The 12,055-nt window shown below is 43.1% G+C and overlaps 1 protein-coding gene across 18 annotated transcripts in view; it reads right to left on the bottom strand.

Annotated features, from left to right (window-relative positions):
• Positions 1 to 12,055, bottom strand: part of SOX5 (SRY-box transcription factor 5) — a 597,965-nt gene that overhangs the window by 48,490 nt on the left and 537,420 nt on the right. For 17 of the 18 annotated variants that reach the window (XM_058022190.1, XM_058022194.1, XM_058022195.1 and 14 more), the window contains one exon: positions 5,517 to 5,663. In XM_058022190.1, the coding sequence (XP_057878173.1) occupies positions 5,517 to 5,663 (147 nt within the window). The remainder of the gene's footprint in view (positions 1 to 5,516; positions 5,664 to 12,055) is intronic. The other variant, XM_058022188.1, reaches the window with a different exon arrangement.

Here is a 12,055-nt window from a genome sequence, read left to right as displayed (position 1 = left end):
AACCTGAATGGAGTTCACTGATACAAAACTGATTAGAGCTACTGCCTGCTGCCCTCCCCACCGGTTTTATTTATTTACACCAGGTTCAGAAGGCATTAACAGCCAAGAACAGCAGAGAAAGGACACAGTGCCTGGTTTTTACCCCTTGCTTTACCCCTCTGCTCCTCCCTGAGTGGCTTTGAGGACCTCTCTCTCAGGAATAAAGCAGTCTTGATTGATAGCTGGGTATCTCACTTCTGCTTTGCCAGCAGAGATTTTGGAGGGTTTTTTCCCCTTTTTGTTGTATTTTACTCTCAGTTTTCACTGTAAGGAGTGCCAGCTGAGCCTGACAAGGGTTAATTGGCTGGCAGGGATCAGGGAAGAGGAGCTGTGGACAGCTCATCTGAAAAAGCATCCTAGCAGCCCCTCCATATATCAGATTTATTTTTAGGAAAGTGAGGAGGGCTGTTAGGCAGCAGAATGCTGTGCAAGGCCCTGCTGCTGTTTAGATGCTGCTATTAACATTGCTTGTATTGTTTGGAGCCCATTTGCTATTTCAGAAAAGCACCTTAAGAAGTTCCATTAATACTCATCATTTCCCTGTGCTCCAGCAAATGGTTTAAAAAGTCATTGTTTATGGGCCTGCATGTCAGATGCACAGGCAGGGGAGCAAGGGAGAGGAAAACAACTTCAAAGATTCTGTCACCAGCTCCCCATTTGACTATTTAGGATCAAAAGCACGGGCAGCAAAGGAGAAAGGCTCCCAGGTAAGGAGATTATTACCTACAAGATGGGCAGGGAGACAGGAGAAAGGAGCACAGCACAGATGAGCACACAGCTCCCTGCTCATCACTGCCTCTGTGTGTAAACTTTCCCTTGATTATCTCACAGCTATTTCTGACCTGTTTGATGCTCTGGCAGGGGGATTGGGAAATGCAATCACTGGGAATGTTTTGGATGTACTGATGTATAATATTCTGGTGATAATTGTTATTCCGGTGCTGAAAAGATTAATAGATTAATTTAGCAAGGATTTTTATTTTTTTTTTAAATCAGTGGCATATGAAGAATTGTGTCCAGCCTGGAAACTCTCAAACATAGAAGAGCTTGCAAGTGCTGGAGATAAAAGTTGTGTAAATATAGCCCAGTGTTTTATCAGGGATGCTGTGTCTAGCATTGCTTTGGTGAGAACTGCTGTCCTTAGCTGTAAAATACTGAAGTATTTTAGAAATGCCTGAATTTCCTGCTGCTTGGCATTCAGGCATTCAGCAGCTCTGAGCTCTCCAGCCACTGAACAGGACAAGGAGTGCCATCAGTACATGGGGCCTAATTGAGCTGTGGGTTAGTTCCACACAGGTTCCTCTTCTCTGCTCTTCAGGGAGAAGAATTTGCACCCCTGCAACACAATCACCTGTACACAGGCATTTTATCAGTTTAAATTAGATGGTTTCCATTAGCACGTTCAAAATTAGCAGCTCTGAGGGCACAGGGAGTCTGTGCGTCCACTTCCCACCAGGCTCCTCCACATCAGTCATGTGGCAAGGGAGTGATGCACAGAATGGGGACTAACGCTTCCCCAGGATAAAATTCCACATTCTGCACCACCATGTGGAAAGGAGAGATGAGAGGAAGGGACACAAATGCACTTAACACGGCTGCTTAGGGTGGCCATCGAAAATGAAGTTCAAGTCAACAATTTGCTTGGAGTAGAATCAGAAGTATCATGGAGTTGATACAGATTTTACTGTTTTAGGGCCTTTTTCTTATTTCCTCCAGACAAGGAAACAAGGAAAAGGAATTTCCTTTTCTTTTTTCCACTATATTTTTATAAAGAAAGCTTTCCTACCAAAACCAGGGCAGTCCCACCATCAGTTTTGCCTGGGATAGGAAAATCCACAGCCAGCTCCCCACAAAAGGAGCTCTTCTGCAGAGAACCAGAACCTTCTGGGCCACCTCCAGGCCCATCTGCACAAGCACCAGAACTTTCAAAGGCCATGGAATTGCTGCCCATAGGTGGCACGAAGAAAATTCCATCAGAAGTGTTCACTTTGGTGATCAGATAATGTGAAACCAAAGCACCCTCTTCAGTTAAAGACTCAGATCGATATTTCTCTGAATATTGCAGCTGAGGAGAATCTGACTGTGTGTATCCAGCTGCTCAGTGCTGCTCCTGCCCTGTCAGAAACACATTTCCTCTCCTTGTCACAACTCCCAGGTGCTGCTGCAGAGCATCACTGCCAGAGGTATTTGAATAGAAAAAAAAAATTGATTTGGACAATCTGTGTGCTCTTGTCATTGATGGAGACACAAGTGGGAGCAGGGTTAGGGCTGAGGCCACAGTAAGGTTAAAAGAGAAGTGCCCAGGAATTCTCTCCTGTCACATTTCACACTGAACTGCTCTTGTTTTACAGCAGATGCTACAGACAATACACTCTGCTCCACTAAACACGGGGAATGTTTAGCTGCATTTACAAGCTGCACTGCAAACTCACTCCAGAACTATTGCACTTGAAAGGTTCCATGAAAAGGGCCAGAATATTGCAGTGTGCAGGCACTGGATGCTGTATTTATGCTGTTATTTAATATTGGCCCTTTCCATGGTGTGCAGGCACTGGATGCTGTATTTACCCATGCCACATCAAAAAACAGACACAAAGGCAGGAATGAGCAGGGCCCTGACCATTTACAGGTGGGGGTGAAGCTGCAGGTATAAAACACCTGATCTGAGGGCACTGAGAGGTGGAGCTGCTGTCCTCATGCACGGTGTAAAGGACCTGATCTGAAGGCTGGAGCTGCTGTCTTTGTGCAGGCATAAAACACCTGATCTGAGGGCACTGAGGCCTGGAGCTATCAGGTGGGAGGCCTACCAGCATGGCACAGGTCACAGTTCAGATAAACATAGTGCCCACAACACTGCTCTATTTTACCTTGTGCCTGGCCCTGTATAAGCAAGAAATTACTTGCAAGCAAGGCTTGAAATGCCCCACAAGGAGGGCTGGGAAGTTGTTCTGCCTGGTCCTTCCCTGCACCTCTCCACCTGGGAGCAGGGCAGCACGGGGCAGGCTCTGGAAATGCAGCCCAATGTGGCAAACCCAGAGCTAGCTGCCTCTCAGGGGCTGAGGAGGGGGAGGCAGGATGTGCACGGTGTGCTCAGCACCCCGGCTGTCCCCGAGCACTCCAGGAGGAGCTGTGCTCAAATTGCTGAATCCGGTTCCGCAGGCCGCGCGCGCCTCTCCTTGGACAGCCTCCATAGCTCCGCTCCTTCCCTCCGCTCTGCTGGCAGGCTCTGCTCCTCCTTGGAAGGGAGCACAGCCCAGCTCCTCACCAGGGCTGCCAGAACGTGTGCAGCACACAGAACACAGCCCTGAAAGGCTCCCCGAAAGGGAAGGGACGGGCTCTGCGGGTCACAGCTGCTGCAAGGGGAGCAGGGCCGCCCTGCTCAAACACTGCTGGGCCACTGATAAAAGCCCTGCCAGAACAGGAGGTGCCAAGGTCTTAGAGGAGTTTCAGGGATGTTTTCAAGTCTTGCTAGATTTAAAGGATGATCCTTGGCAAGCTCCCCCTGATGCTTCTCAGCGTTTCTAGAGCCAACAGTTGTTCCATCTGCTGCTGAGGCTGACTTTGAAGAATCCTTGCAAAGAGCAGCACACTAACTTTAACACCACACGAGAGGAGAAAATGCCATAGCTTTTCAGAAGTGACCTAGATGTTTGCCAGTAGCTTGACACACTCTCAGGTGAGGCTGTCTCCTTGTCTCCAAACACTCGAGGGTATTACCAAAGCTGTGCCAGTGTAAACTGTGGGCTCAAAGCAGAGATTCAGTAAACAGCTTTTACTGAAAGCTATTCTGAGGCATTAACTACTCCTCTGTGGAGGTCTGTACAGTAAGAGTGAGAAAGATCACCACAAACTAACCTCAGGAACCAAATTGCTTATGGGGATTAAAAAAAAATAAATCAAAAAAAAGTCTGCGAAACTCAAGACGTATTCCCTGACAACTGTTTGAAAAAAATTACATATAAAAAAAACAGCAAAGAAAATAAACTTTTAGAGCTGTTGAACACAAACAAGCTTTGAAAAAGCACAGAAAGGTCCACACAGACACCGAGGAAGGTGTTTAGCTCCAACACATAAGCCTCAGTTTCTGCCATTGTGATGGATTTGCCACTGTTTTCTGAGCTAGGCCACTGCACTATTGTGTAAGCCTTGTTCTAATTGCTGTGGGCTCCAGAAAGGTTTCTTTGCCGTTTAGTATGATAAGTAGCTGTGCTCCCAGGCTGGGTTCAGAGCTGAGAGCAGCCCAGGCAGGTCAGGTGCCCTGAGTGCAGCTCCCACCTTGCTGCTGCTGCTGCTGAGGACAGACAGAGGGATGCGTCTGTCACACACCATTACCATTAGAACAGAGCCTCCTTCTTTCATACCTGCTGAACTCCCGGCTCTCTCAGCAGGAATGCTAAGTGAAATCAATGTCTGGGATTTCCAGCAAGAGCTGGGAGGTCACAGCCACTCTATCATTTCTCAGCATTCTCCCTTCTCCTTCCCTCGCGCTCCCTCCCAGCCTCCAACTGGCACACAGCAGATTGAAAACAGCATGCAGCACAGGACTTACTCTGCACAGTTCTACAGCCTTTTGGAGCCCCCTTCCTTCCCTTCTGGCCCACTTTTTTAGATTATTCCCCCCTCCTCTTCGAAAAATAAGTTCTGTTTGTCTCCTACGGAGCTGCAAGGCAAAGGCACTGCACTCCTGAAATTATGAAAAAGCAATACAACAAAGGAGAAAACAGAGCTGATCTCGACAGCTGCCAGCAAAAGTGGTTATGCCCAATGTTACCAGCAGACATGGCAGGCCTTGGAATCCTGCAACTGCCACAAAACCCACACTGTGCCCCTGAGATCTCCTGAGAAACTCTCCTGCTGCACAGCAGAAGCAAATTCAACCCTGAGACTTAAAGTGCAGGAGATCTGCAAGCTGCCAGCCACACACAAGATTCCCCCCTTGTAAAATGCACAAACTGGGTAACCAAACACTTTTTAGAAAACCCAAAAATCTACAATCAAGTATTGCACAGCTTGGTGATTTCTTGCTCTAAGAGGCCAAGCCAAGGAAAAGCCACAGGAAGTCAGAGACTCTGCAGTGAGGAGAGAGAAAAGAGACGACCTAGAGCTTGATCCACCAACACAGCAGCTCCTGATCTCAAGCCATGTCTCTCATTCCCTGAACATGCATCTCACTGGGCTGACAATGGTACTATTTATTTGTCTGGTTATTTTTAATCCGTGCTGCTTTACTGTTGGGGTACAAACAGGACACCACTGTCAGCTCAGGGCATCTCTCCTGACGTGATAAAGGACACGGACAGCGTGCTGGAGGGCACTAACAAAAAGGAAGGACACATGTTCCACCCAGCTCCTGCTGTCACCCACAGAGGGCTGCTCTGTCCCCGCATTCCTCAGCTGAATTATTCCCAGATGTTTTAACAACAAATATTCTCCCATTGCAGGGGGACATCCCCAGAGGCCCAGGGTGGGTACAGTACCTTGCTCTTGGGAGGAGGGCTGGTTGTGCTCTTGTCTGTGTGGATGCTGGTGGGGGACACGGCAGCACCAAGGCTCCCCTGGGCAATGCCAGGGATCTTCCCTCCTGGAGACACCTGCATGGCAGCGAGCTGGGCAGCATACAACTGCTGGGAGACAGAAACAGACAGGGGAAAACGTGGGATGGGGAGCAACACAGCATAGAAACCATCATAGCTATTTATGAGATATAATTATAAATAATATTTATAATATTTATTTGTGATACATAAATATAAATAAAGCATCTTCCCAAAACTTCTCCCACGGCACAGAAAACATTTTCCCTCCAATGGGCATTTTTTGTTTAGCACTTGTGTGTCTGAAGACAAGTCACAGACTTCTTTTATGAAAAGTCCTTTCCTTAGGATTTTTCCTCCTGAGAAGCTGAGAGGCCTCAGGAACAAAATGCAAGCAATGGTTATCTGCTGCTGTGGAATGCAACAGGTGCATCTGTGATTGGTCTCATGTTGTTGTTTGTAATTAATGGCCAATCACAGTCAGCTGGCTCAGACAGAGAGCCAAGCCACAAACCTTTGTTATTCATTCCTTCCTATTCTATTCTTAGCTAGCCTTCTGATGAAAACCTTTCTTCTATTCTTCTTGTATAGTTTTAATGTAATATATATCATAAAATAATAAATCAAGCCTTCTGAGACAGTTCTGTGCTTCCATTTCATGTTTCTTTATTTTACTCACTGTGTTTTCCCTGTTTCTTTATTTTACTTGCCATGTTTTCCCTGTTTTCACCAGGCTGTAAGGTGTCTGGGACAGGGAATGCCAAAATTGTATTTAGTAATGACTGTAGAAGTCCACTCTCAGTGGGATTGTGGGGAACCATTAGAGTCAATATAAATATACACATGTATTGATATGTGACTAAAATGCTGTCCATTAACTACTAGAAGCCCCAGTTAAATCTAAGAAACCGTAGATAGATGCAAATTTGGTCTTTGCATCTCTCTAAGAAACCTTACATAGATGCAAAGACGAAATAAATACGGGGAAGGGATTTTTCCATGCAACAGCCCAGAGCAAAGCCTTATTTCCAGGTGAAAAAATGGAATATATGAAATTTCAAATGTATGCTTTGCCCTCACTTCAGGGATGGACACACCTGAAGAGAAGGAAACACACAGTGTGGTATGGATAAACCTGGAAGGAGGGGTGAAACAAAATCTATAAAGCCTTCATTCATGCTTTTTAAAACCTTCTGTCCTCCTGTTATCAGATCCAACATCTCACCTCAATTTGATTTATTTTGAGAATTAAAACCAAACATTCAATAAAATGTTATAAAAGGTCCCTTGTTAGAGTCCTCTCTTAAAAGTCTCTGTCTGCCACACAAACCAACTATTCTACAGAAAAAGCAGTATCAGGCCCAGCTCTCAAATGAAAAAGGTGTTTATGAAATTGTAAAGGTCTGAAACATATTTAACCAGGAAGATTGCTCCTATTTCAAAAAATGGAAAGAAATACACAGCATGCAGAACTTTTCTTAAAGTTTCGCTATTTTTTGACCTTTTGTATTACTGAATTTGTCTATTCATATTTAAATGTTTCAGGACATCTCCAGCCCATACCCAAGGAAAGGGCAAAGGTGTGACCAAGTGCTGTGAAAGACAGCTAAATGACAATAATTTGTAATTCATTTAATGGACAAACTGAACTCCAACAAAACAACATCTCTATGTCTGCTTCTCTAGTGGCATCAGATTTTGGAACAATCAATAAATCTCTGCAGAAATATTCAACTATCACCTAAAATACATCTGAAAACATGCAATATTGCATATGGGCAGGGGAGAGGAACCATAATCGTTTAGCTATAAACAAACAATAGATGTTACTTTTTAACTGCTTTTCCAGAAGCCCAATTCTGCCTTCTTGAAGCATTCTGTATCTTTTAAAATTCAGAATATGACCCTTATTTATTATATTTAGCAAAAATAAACCTGCCTAAAGCTGTGGTGCTTCACTGATTGCAAGAGAATGCCTTGGCCACAATAAAGCAGTCAAGACCCTACAGATAAAAAGTCCTTATATCCTACACAGTAATGAAACCAACACCTCAAAAAGCAAGGAAAACAATGTTATTCTCTATCACACTGGTATACACAGGGTTTGAGCCTCTTAATTTTTACCCTGTGTAGGATTTAAGGACTTTTTATCTATAGGGCCTTGACTGCTTTACTGTGGCCAAGGCATTCCCTTGTAATCAGTGAAGCACTACACTTTGGGCAGGTTTATTTTTGCTATACATAATAAATAAGGGTAATATTCTGAATTTTAGAAGATACATAATGCTTATTCAAGAAGGCAGAACTGGGCTTCTGAAAAAGCAATTAAAAAGTAACATCTATTATATAACAATATAACAATATAGTTATAATAATATATATATTCTATTCTATATATTATATTATATTATATTATATTATATTATATTATATTATATTATATTATATTATATTATATTATATTATATTATATTATATTATATTATATTATATTATATTATATTATATTATATTATATTATATTATATTATATTATATTATATTATAAATATTATGTTATATTAATAATATTAGTATGTATATATTATATATGTACATATAATAATATAACAATATTGCACGTTTTGTTAATCTTTTCTCATTAACCTCTTGTGAAAACCTGCAAGGAAGCAAAATCATCCGAACAAGAGCACAATTTGATACACTTTAAAACAAGCAGGAGGTATTGTTAATTGTTTAATGCTGCCCCTCTGTTTTTAAGGTTTCAAACAAAAGAAATCCTTTCTCCCTAGGTCAGCACCTAAACCATTTATGATTTTCCCAATACATGGAGCAGAAATATTCAGCTGCACTCTGTGAATGGAGCAGCAGCTCTTGGCTGGATGACTCTGTGTCACACCAGCAGCAAACCCAGAGGTGAGGGCAGCTCTGGAAACCTCCCTGTGGGCATTGCTGCTCCGCGTTAACAATGCTCATTACTGCTCCGAGGCTACGTTCAGAATGAATTCTTGTTCTATTAATACAGAAAACGAGAATGAGATTTAACAGCAATTTTCAGAAGGGTTGAACAAAGTGCCAGCAATTACACAGGCAGCAATAGTTGATTCAAGCACCTATAGGCGTTTGGATTACAGTATTATCTCTTATTAAAATATTTTTATTAGTGAACAGTGGAGATTAAGAGCTGTTCATAAAAAAAACAAAACAGAGAGAGACAGGCGGTGGCGGGAACTGAATCAGTGACTGCAATAAATTTGTTTCTGATAAAGTATTTTTCAGTGACAATACCACAGTGATGAATTTACAAACCACAGCCCCTGAGTGTCTGAACTGTTGACTGATCCACCACTTCAATTTCTTTCTTCTTCTTCTTGTCATTCCGAGACCCATCATTAAAAATATACACATGAATGGCCTTGCTCTTTGTTTTTGGTTTTGTTTTTTTTTTTTTTTTTTTGCATAATCAGGGGTGGGAGGGGGGAATGGGATAAAATGAGACTCACTCAGAATACATGAATTTCATTTTTCTTTACCTCAAATTTATGCTTCCATAAGGTATGAAAACTTACATTAAGGCAAAAAGAATTTTGCAATTTTGCCTAATTTTGAATCTGCTCAGGTGGTTTTTTAGTTGAAAAGGAAAAAAGAATTCACTGAAAACAAACATTTGATGTACGTCCTACTGTGAGACAGGTTTTTAAAATTACTGGCAACATAGATAAAAGCTACAGAAATTAGAATTAAAGCTGCACTCATTAGTGATTGGTAGCAATGCTTGCTAGATATTCTACCAAAAAAAGTTCTTTATTTACATATTTGAAATGCCAGATTTTATTTTTGTCTGAGTTTCCTTCAAAGATTGTTAGTCAAGCATTTCAAAGGGACACAGTAACTGTACATCCAAACTTCAGCAAAGGCTTCTAAGTGCCCCTTGCTTGCATCCAATGGGAGATTTTCAGAATACAAAGATAATATTGGAACACAAGGACAGCAGGCTCCTCTAAAAACTCACCAAAGAACACATTGCAAGGTGAATTTGCTAGCTTCCACTTTGGGGTCATTTCAGATAATAACAATAATAATAACAACGATAACATATAACATATGTTATTAATAACATATAGAGCTCAGGATCCTGAGAGGCATGTAACAGTATTTTGGTTTATTTGGGTATTTATTTTGTTTTGGTTTGTTCCACACAGTTCTGAGCACAGATGAGAGTTATTGCTGCTGCACCTCACACCTGCCTTAATCCCGAACAATACCCACAAGGAGCTGCCCTCTCCCAGTGCAAACTCTGGGGCAAAGGACCTTGTCTGCACTAAAGTTTCCTTTATTCACCAACCAAAAACCAGCAAACTGCACCAATTCACCCCAAAATGTGGGTGCGAACCACACAGACAACAGAGAAAATAGGCTAAATATTGGAACTTTGCAGTGCTCCTTGCCTTGGCCTCACAACCCAGCTGGCTTCCTTTTAAACTCCCATCCTGGCTGTTCCCTGCATTCAGCCAAAGAGAAGAGGACAGGTAAGGAAATCACACATCAAGGAACAATAATAATTATTAGAAATTTGGGACTGGGCTAGTTAACAGATAATTAATGTACAGCTTCTAATGAGAGAGCATTGGTGACATGTAGAGGAATTCTCTACCTAGAGAAATTCTGACTCATGATGTTTCCACCAAGATCAGATGTGCTCCATGAAGGTGAACTTTGAACAAGATTTATTGTGCTCAGTCATATTTGACATCTTGTTCTGTCAGACCAGACAACATAATAGTCTCTCTAGCCTTGAAAAAGCCCCGAGACTTAGAAGGAAACGCTGAGGAAAACAAGTTCTCATTAGAAAAACTGTGCAGCATTCACGAAGAGAACAAGGCTCCGCTTGTGCCCAGGCACAGCCCCAGCAACCACCACCCCTCTCATGTTAGAAAAACATCACTGCTAGAACCAGGGACCACAGGGCTCCCCAGAACAGGATTCTGATCTCCAGGGTTCCAGGCTGCAGCCCTGCTCCTGGGAATAACCCACTGCAGCCTCCAGGCCCAACAATGCTTGCTCTGACTCTAGAACCGTGAACAAAGCCAAACACGCATGTGCAACTCATGGCAGCTCTGAGCTTTCTTGGAGACTGGTGTGACTTTGATGGGTAGGACACACATTTGAGCTAAAGCACCACTCTGTATTTGCAGGAGCTCCTATGGCAAAGACACCAACTCTAACACCCTCAAACGGGAAGAATTTTCCCTGAAAAGCAATCCTTAACTCTGCCAGGGGATAAATCCTGCTCAACTATTACAAGGTGAGAAGCAGCAGCCACGGCACAGCTGGCAGCTCCTGGTGACACAGGAAGGGTGAAGGAAGCTCCTGATTAGAGCCCAGACCTGGTGGCTCCTCTGTCCCAGCCCCAGCAAGAAGACAATCCCTGCCCAGGATGTAACTGCAGGAACTTATCAATGGACACTTCCTATCAGAGACCAACGAGATGTGTTCGTCTCTGGGATAAAACATCATTGCAAACTGTGTGTTTGGGATTGCCTGCTCCTTACAAGTGAAGAGATTTTAGCTGGAAAACTGCCCAAGTGGCCCACATATTCATACATCCCATGTTCACACCATGTGACACTAATTGAAATAGAGTGGCTATGTGGAGTGCAATTGGAGAGGAAATTTGATAATGTCTTATGGAAAAAGCCTGTTGGATGAAATGCTGCAGATAAAGCATCCCCTTCGAGGAAAGTAATTAATATTGTACATATTCTAAAATATTAAAAAAAAAACCAAGCTGGCAACAATTTATTCCTTTAGTTTGCTGTGCAGTGCCAGAATGTAATGTATTCTTGCTGCCCCTATTATTAATTATTTTTATGCCAATGGACCTTCTGATGTCAGAAAGAATGGCCAAAGAATGTCTTTAGAGCAAGGCCACCCTTCTGACAGCCCGTTGCTCATGCAGGATGCAGTAAAATGGCCGGAGGTGATGTGGGCAGTGCCAGCAGGCAGGAGCAGCTCCAGGAGGGTTCTGAGAACTGCACTGCCTCTGTCAGCAGCTACCCCCCAGTGCAGAGCACTGCTCTGTAATCAACATGAAGTGTCTGAGTGAGGGCTGCACATGGACACGGCTGCTCCAGCACAGCTCTCCCAAACCAGCAGCTCCAAGTCACTGAAGTGCCCCAGACATTTCACTGCACAGCAAAAACCTCACTACTGCCCATTTGTTTACCACAGGTATGCTTCCCAGGAGCTTGGGTTTTATACATTTATCCAGATTTTTGTAACTAGCTCAGAGCACCTGACTCCAGTAAGTGTAATTTTGCATTTGAGAGACCAAAATTCTCCGAGCGGCCGTTTGACAAAACCCTTATTTCATATTGCATTCCTTGACTTGCCTGGTGCTGTACAAAATCATTCATTGTTACCCATTAAGTGCCCAGAGTGGTTAACAAGCAAGCACTGCCAGCAGAATTACTGTAAATAAG

This window comes from Melospiza georgiana, chromosome 4 (genome assembly GCF_028018845.1).
Source record: "Melospiza georgiana isolate bMelGeo1 chromosome 4, bMelGeo1.pri, whole genome shotgun sequence".
NCBI lineage: Eukaryota > Metazoa > Chordata > Aves > Passeriformes > Passerellidae > Melospiza > Melospiza georgiana.
The sequence above is the reverse complement of the archived record's forward strand: the minus strand, read 5'-3'. Positions and strand labels throughout refer to the sequence as shown.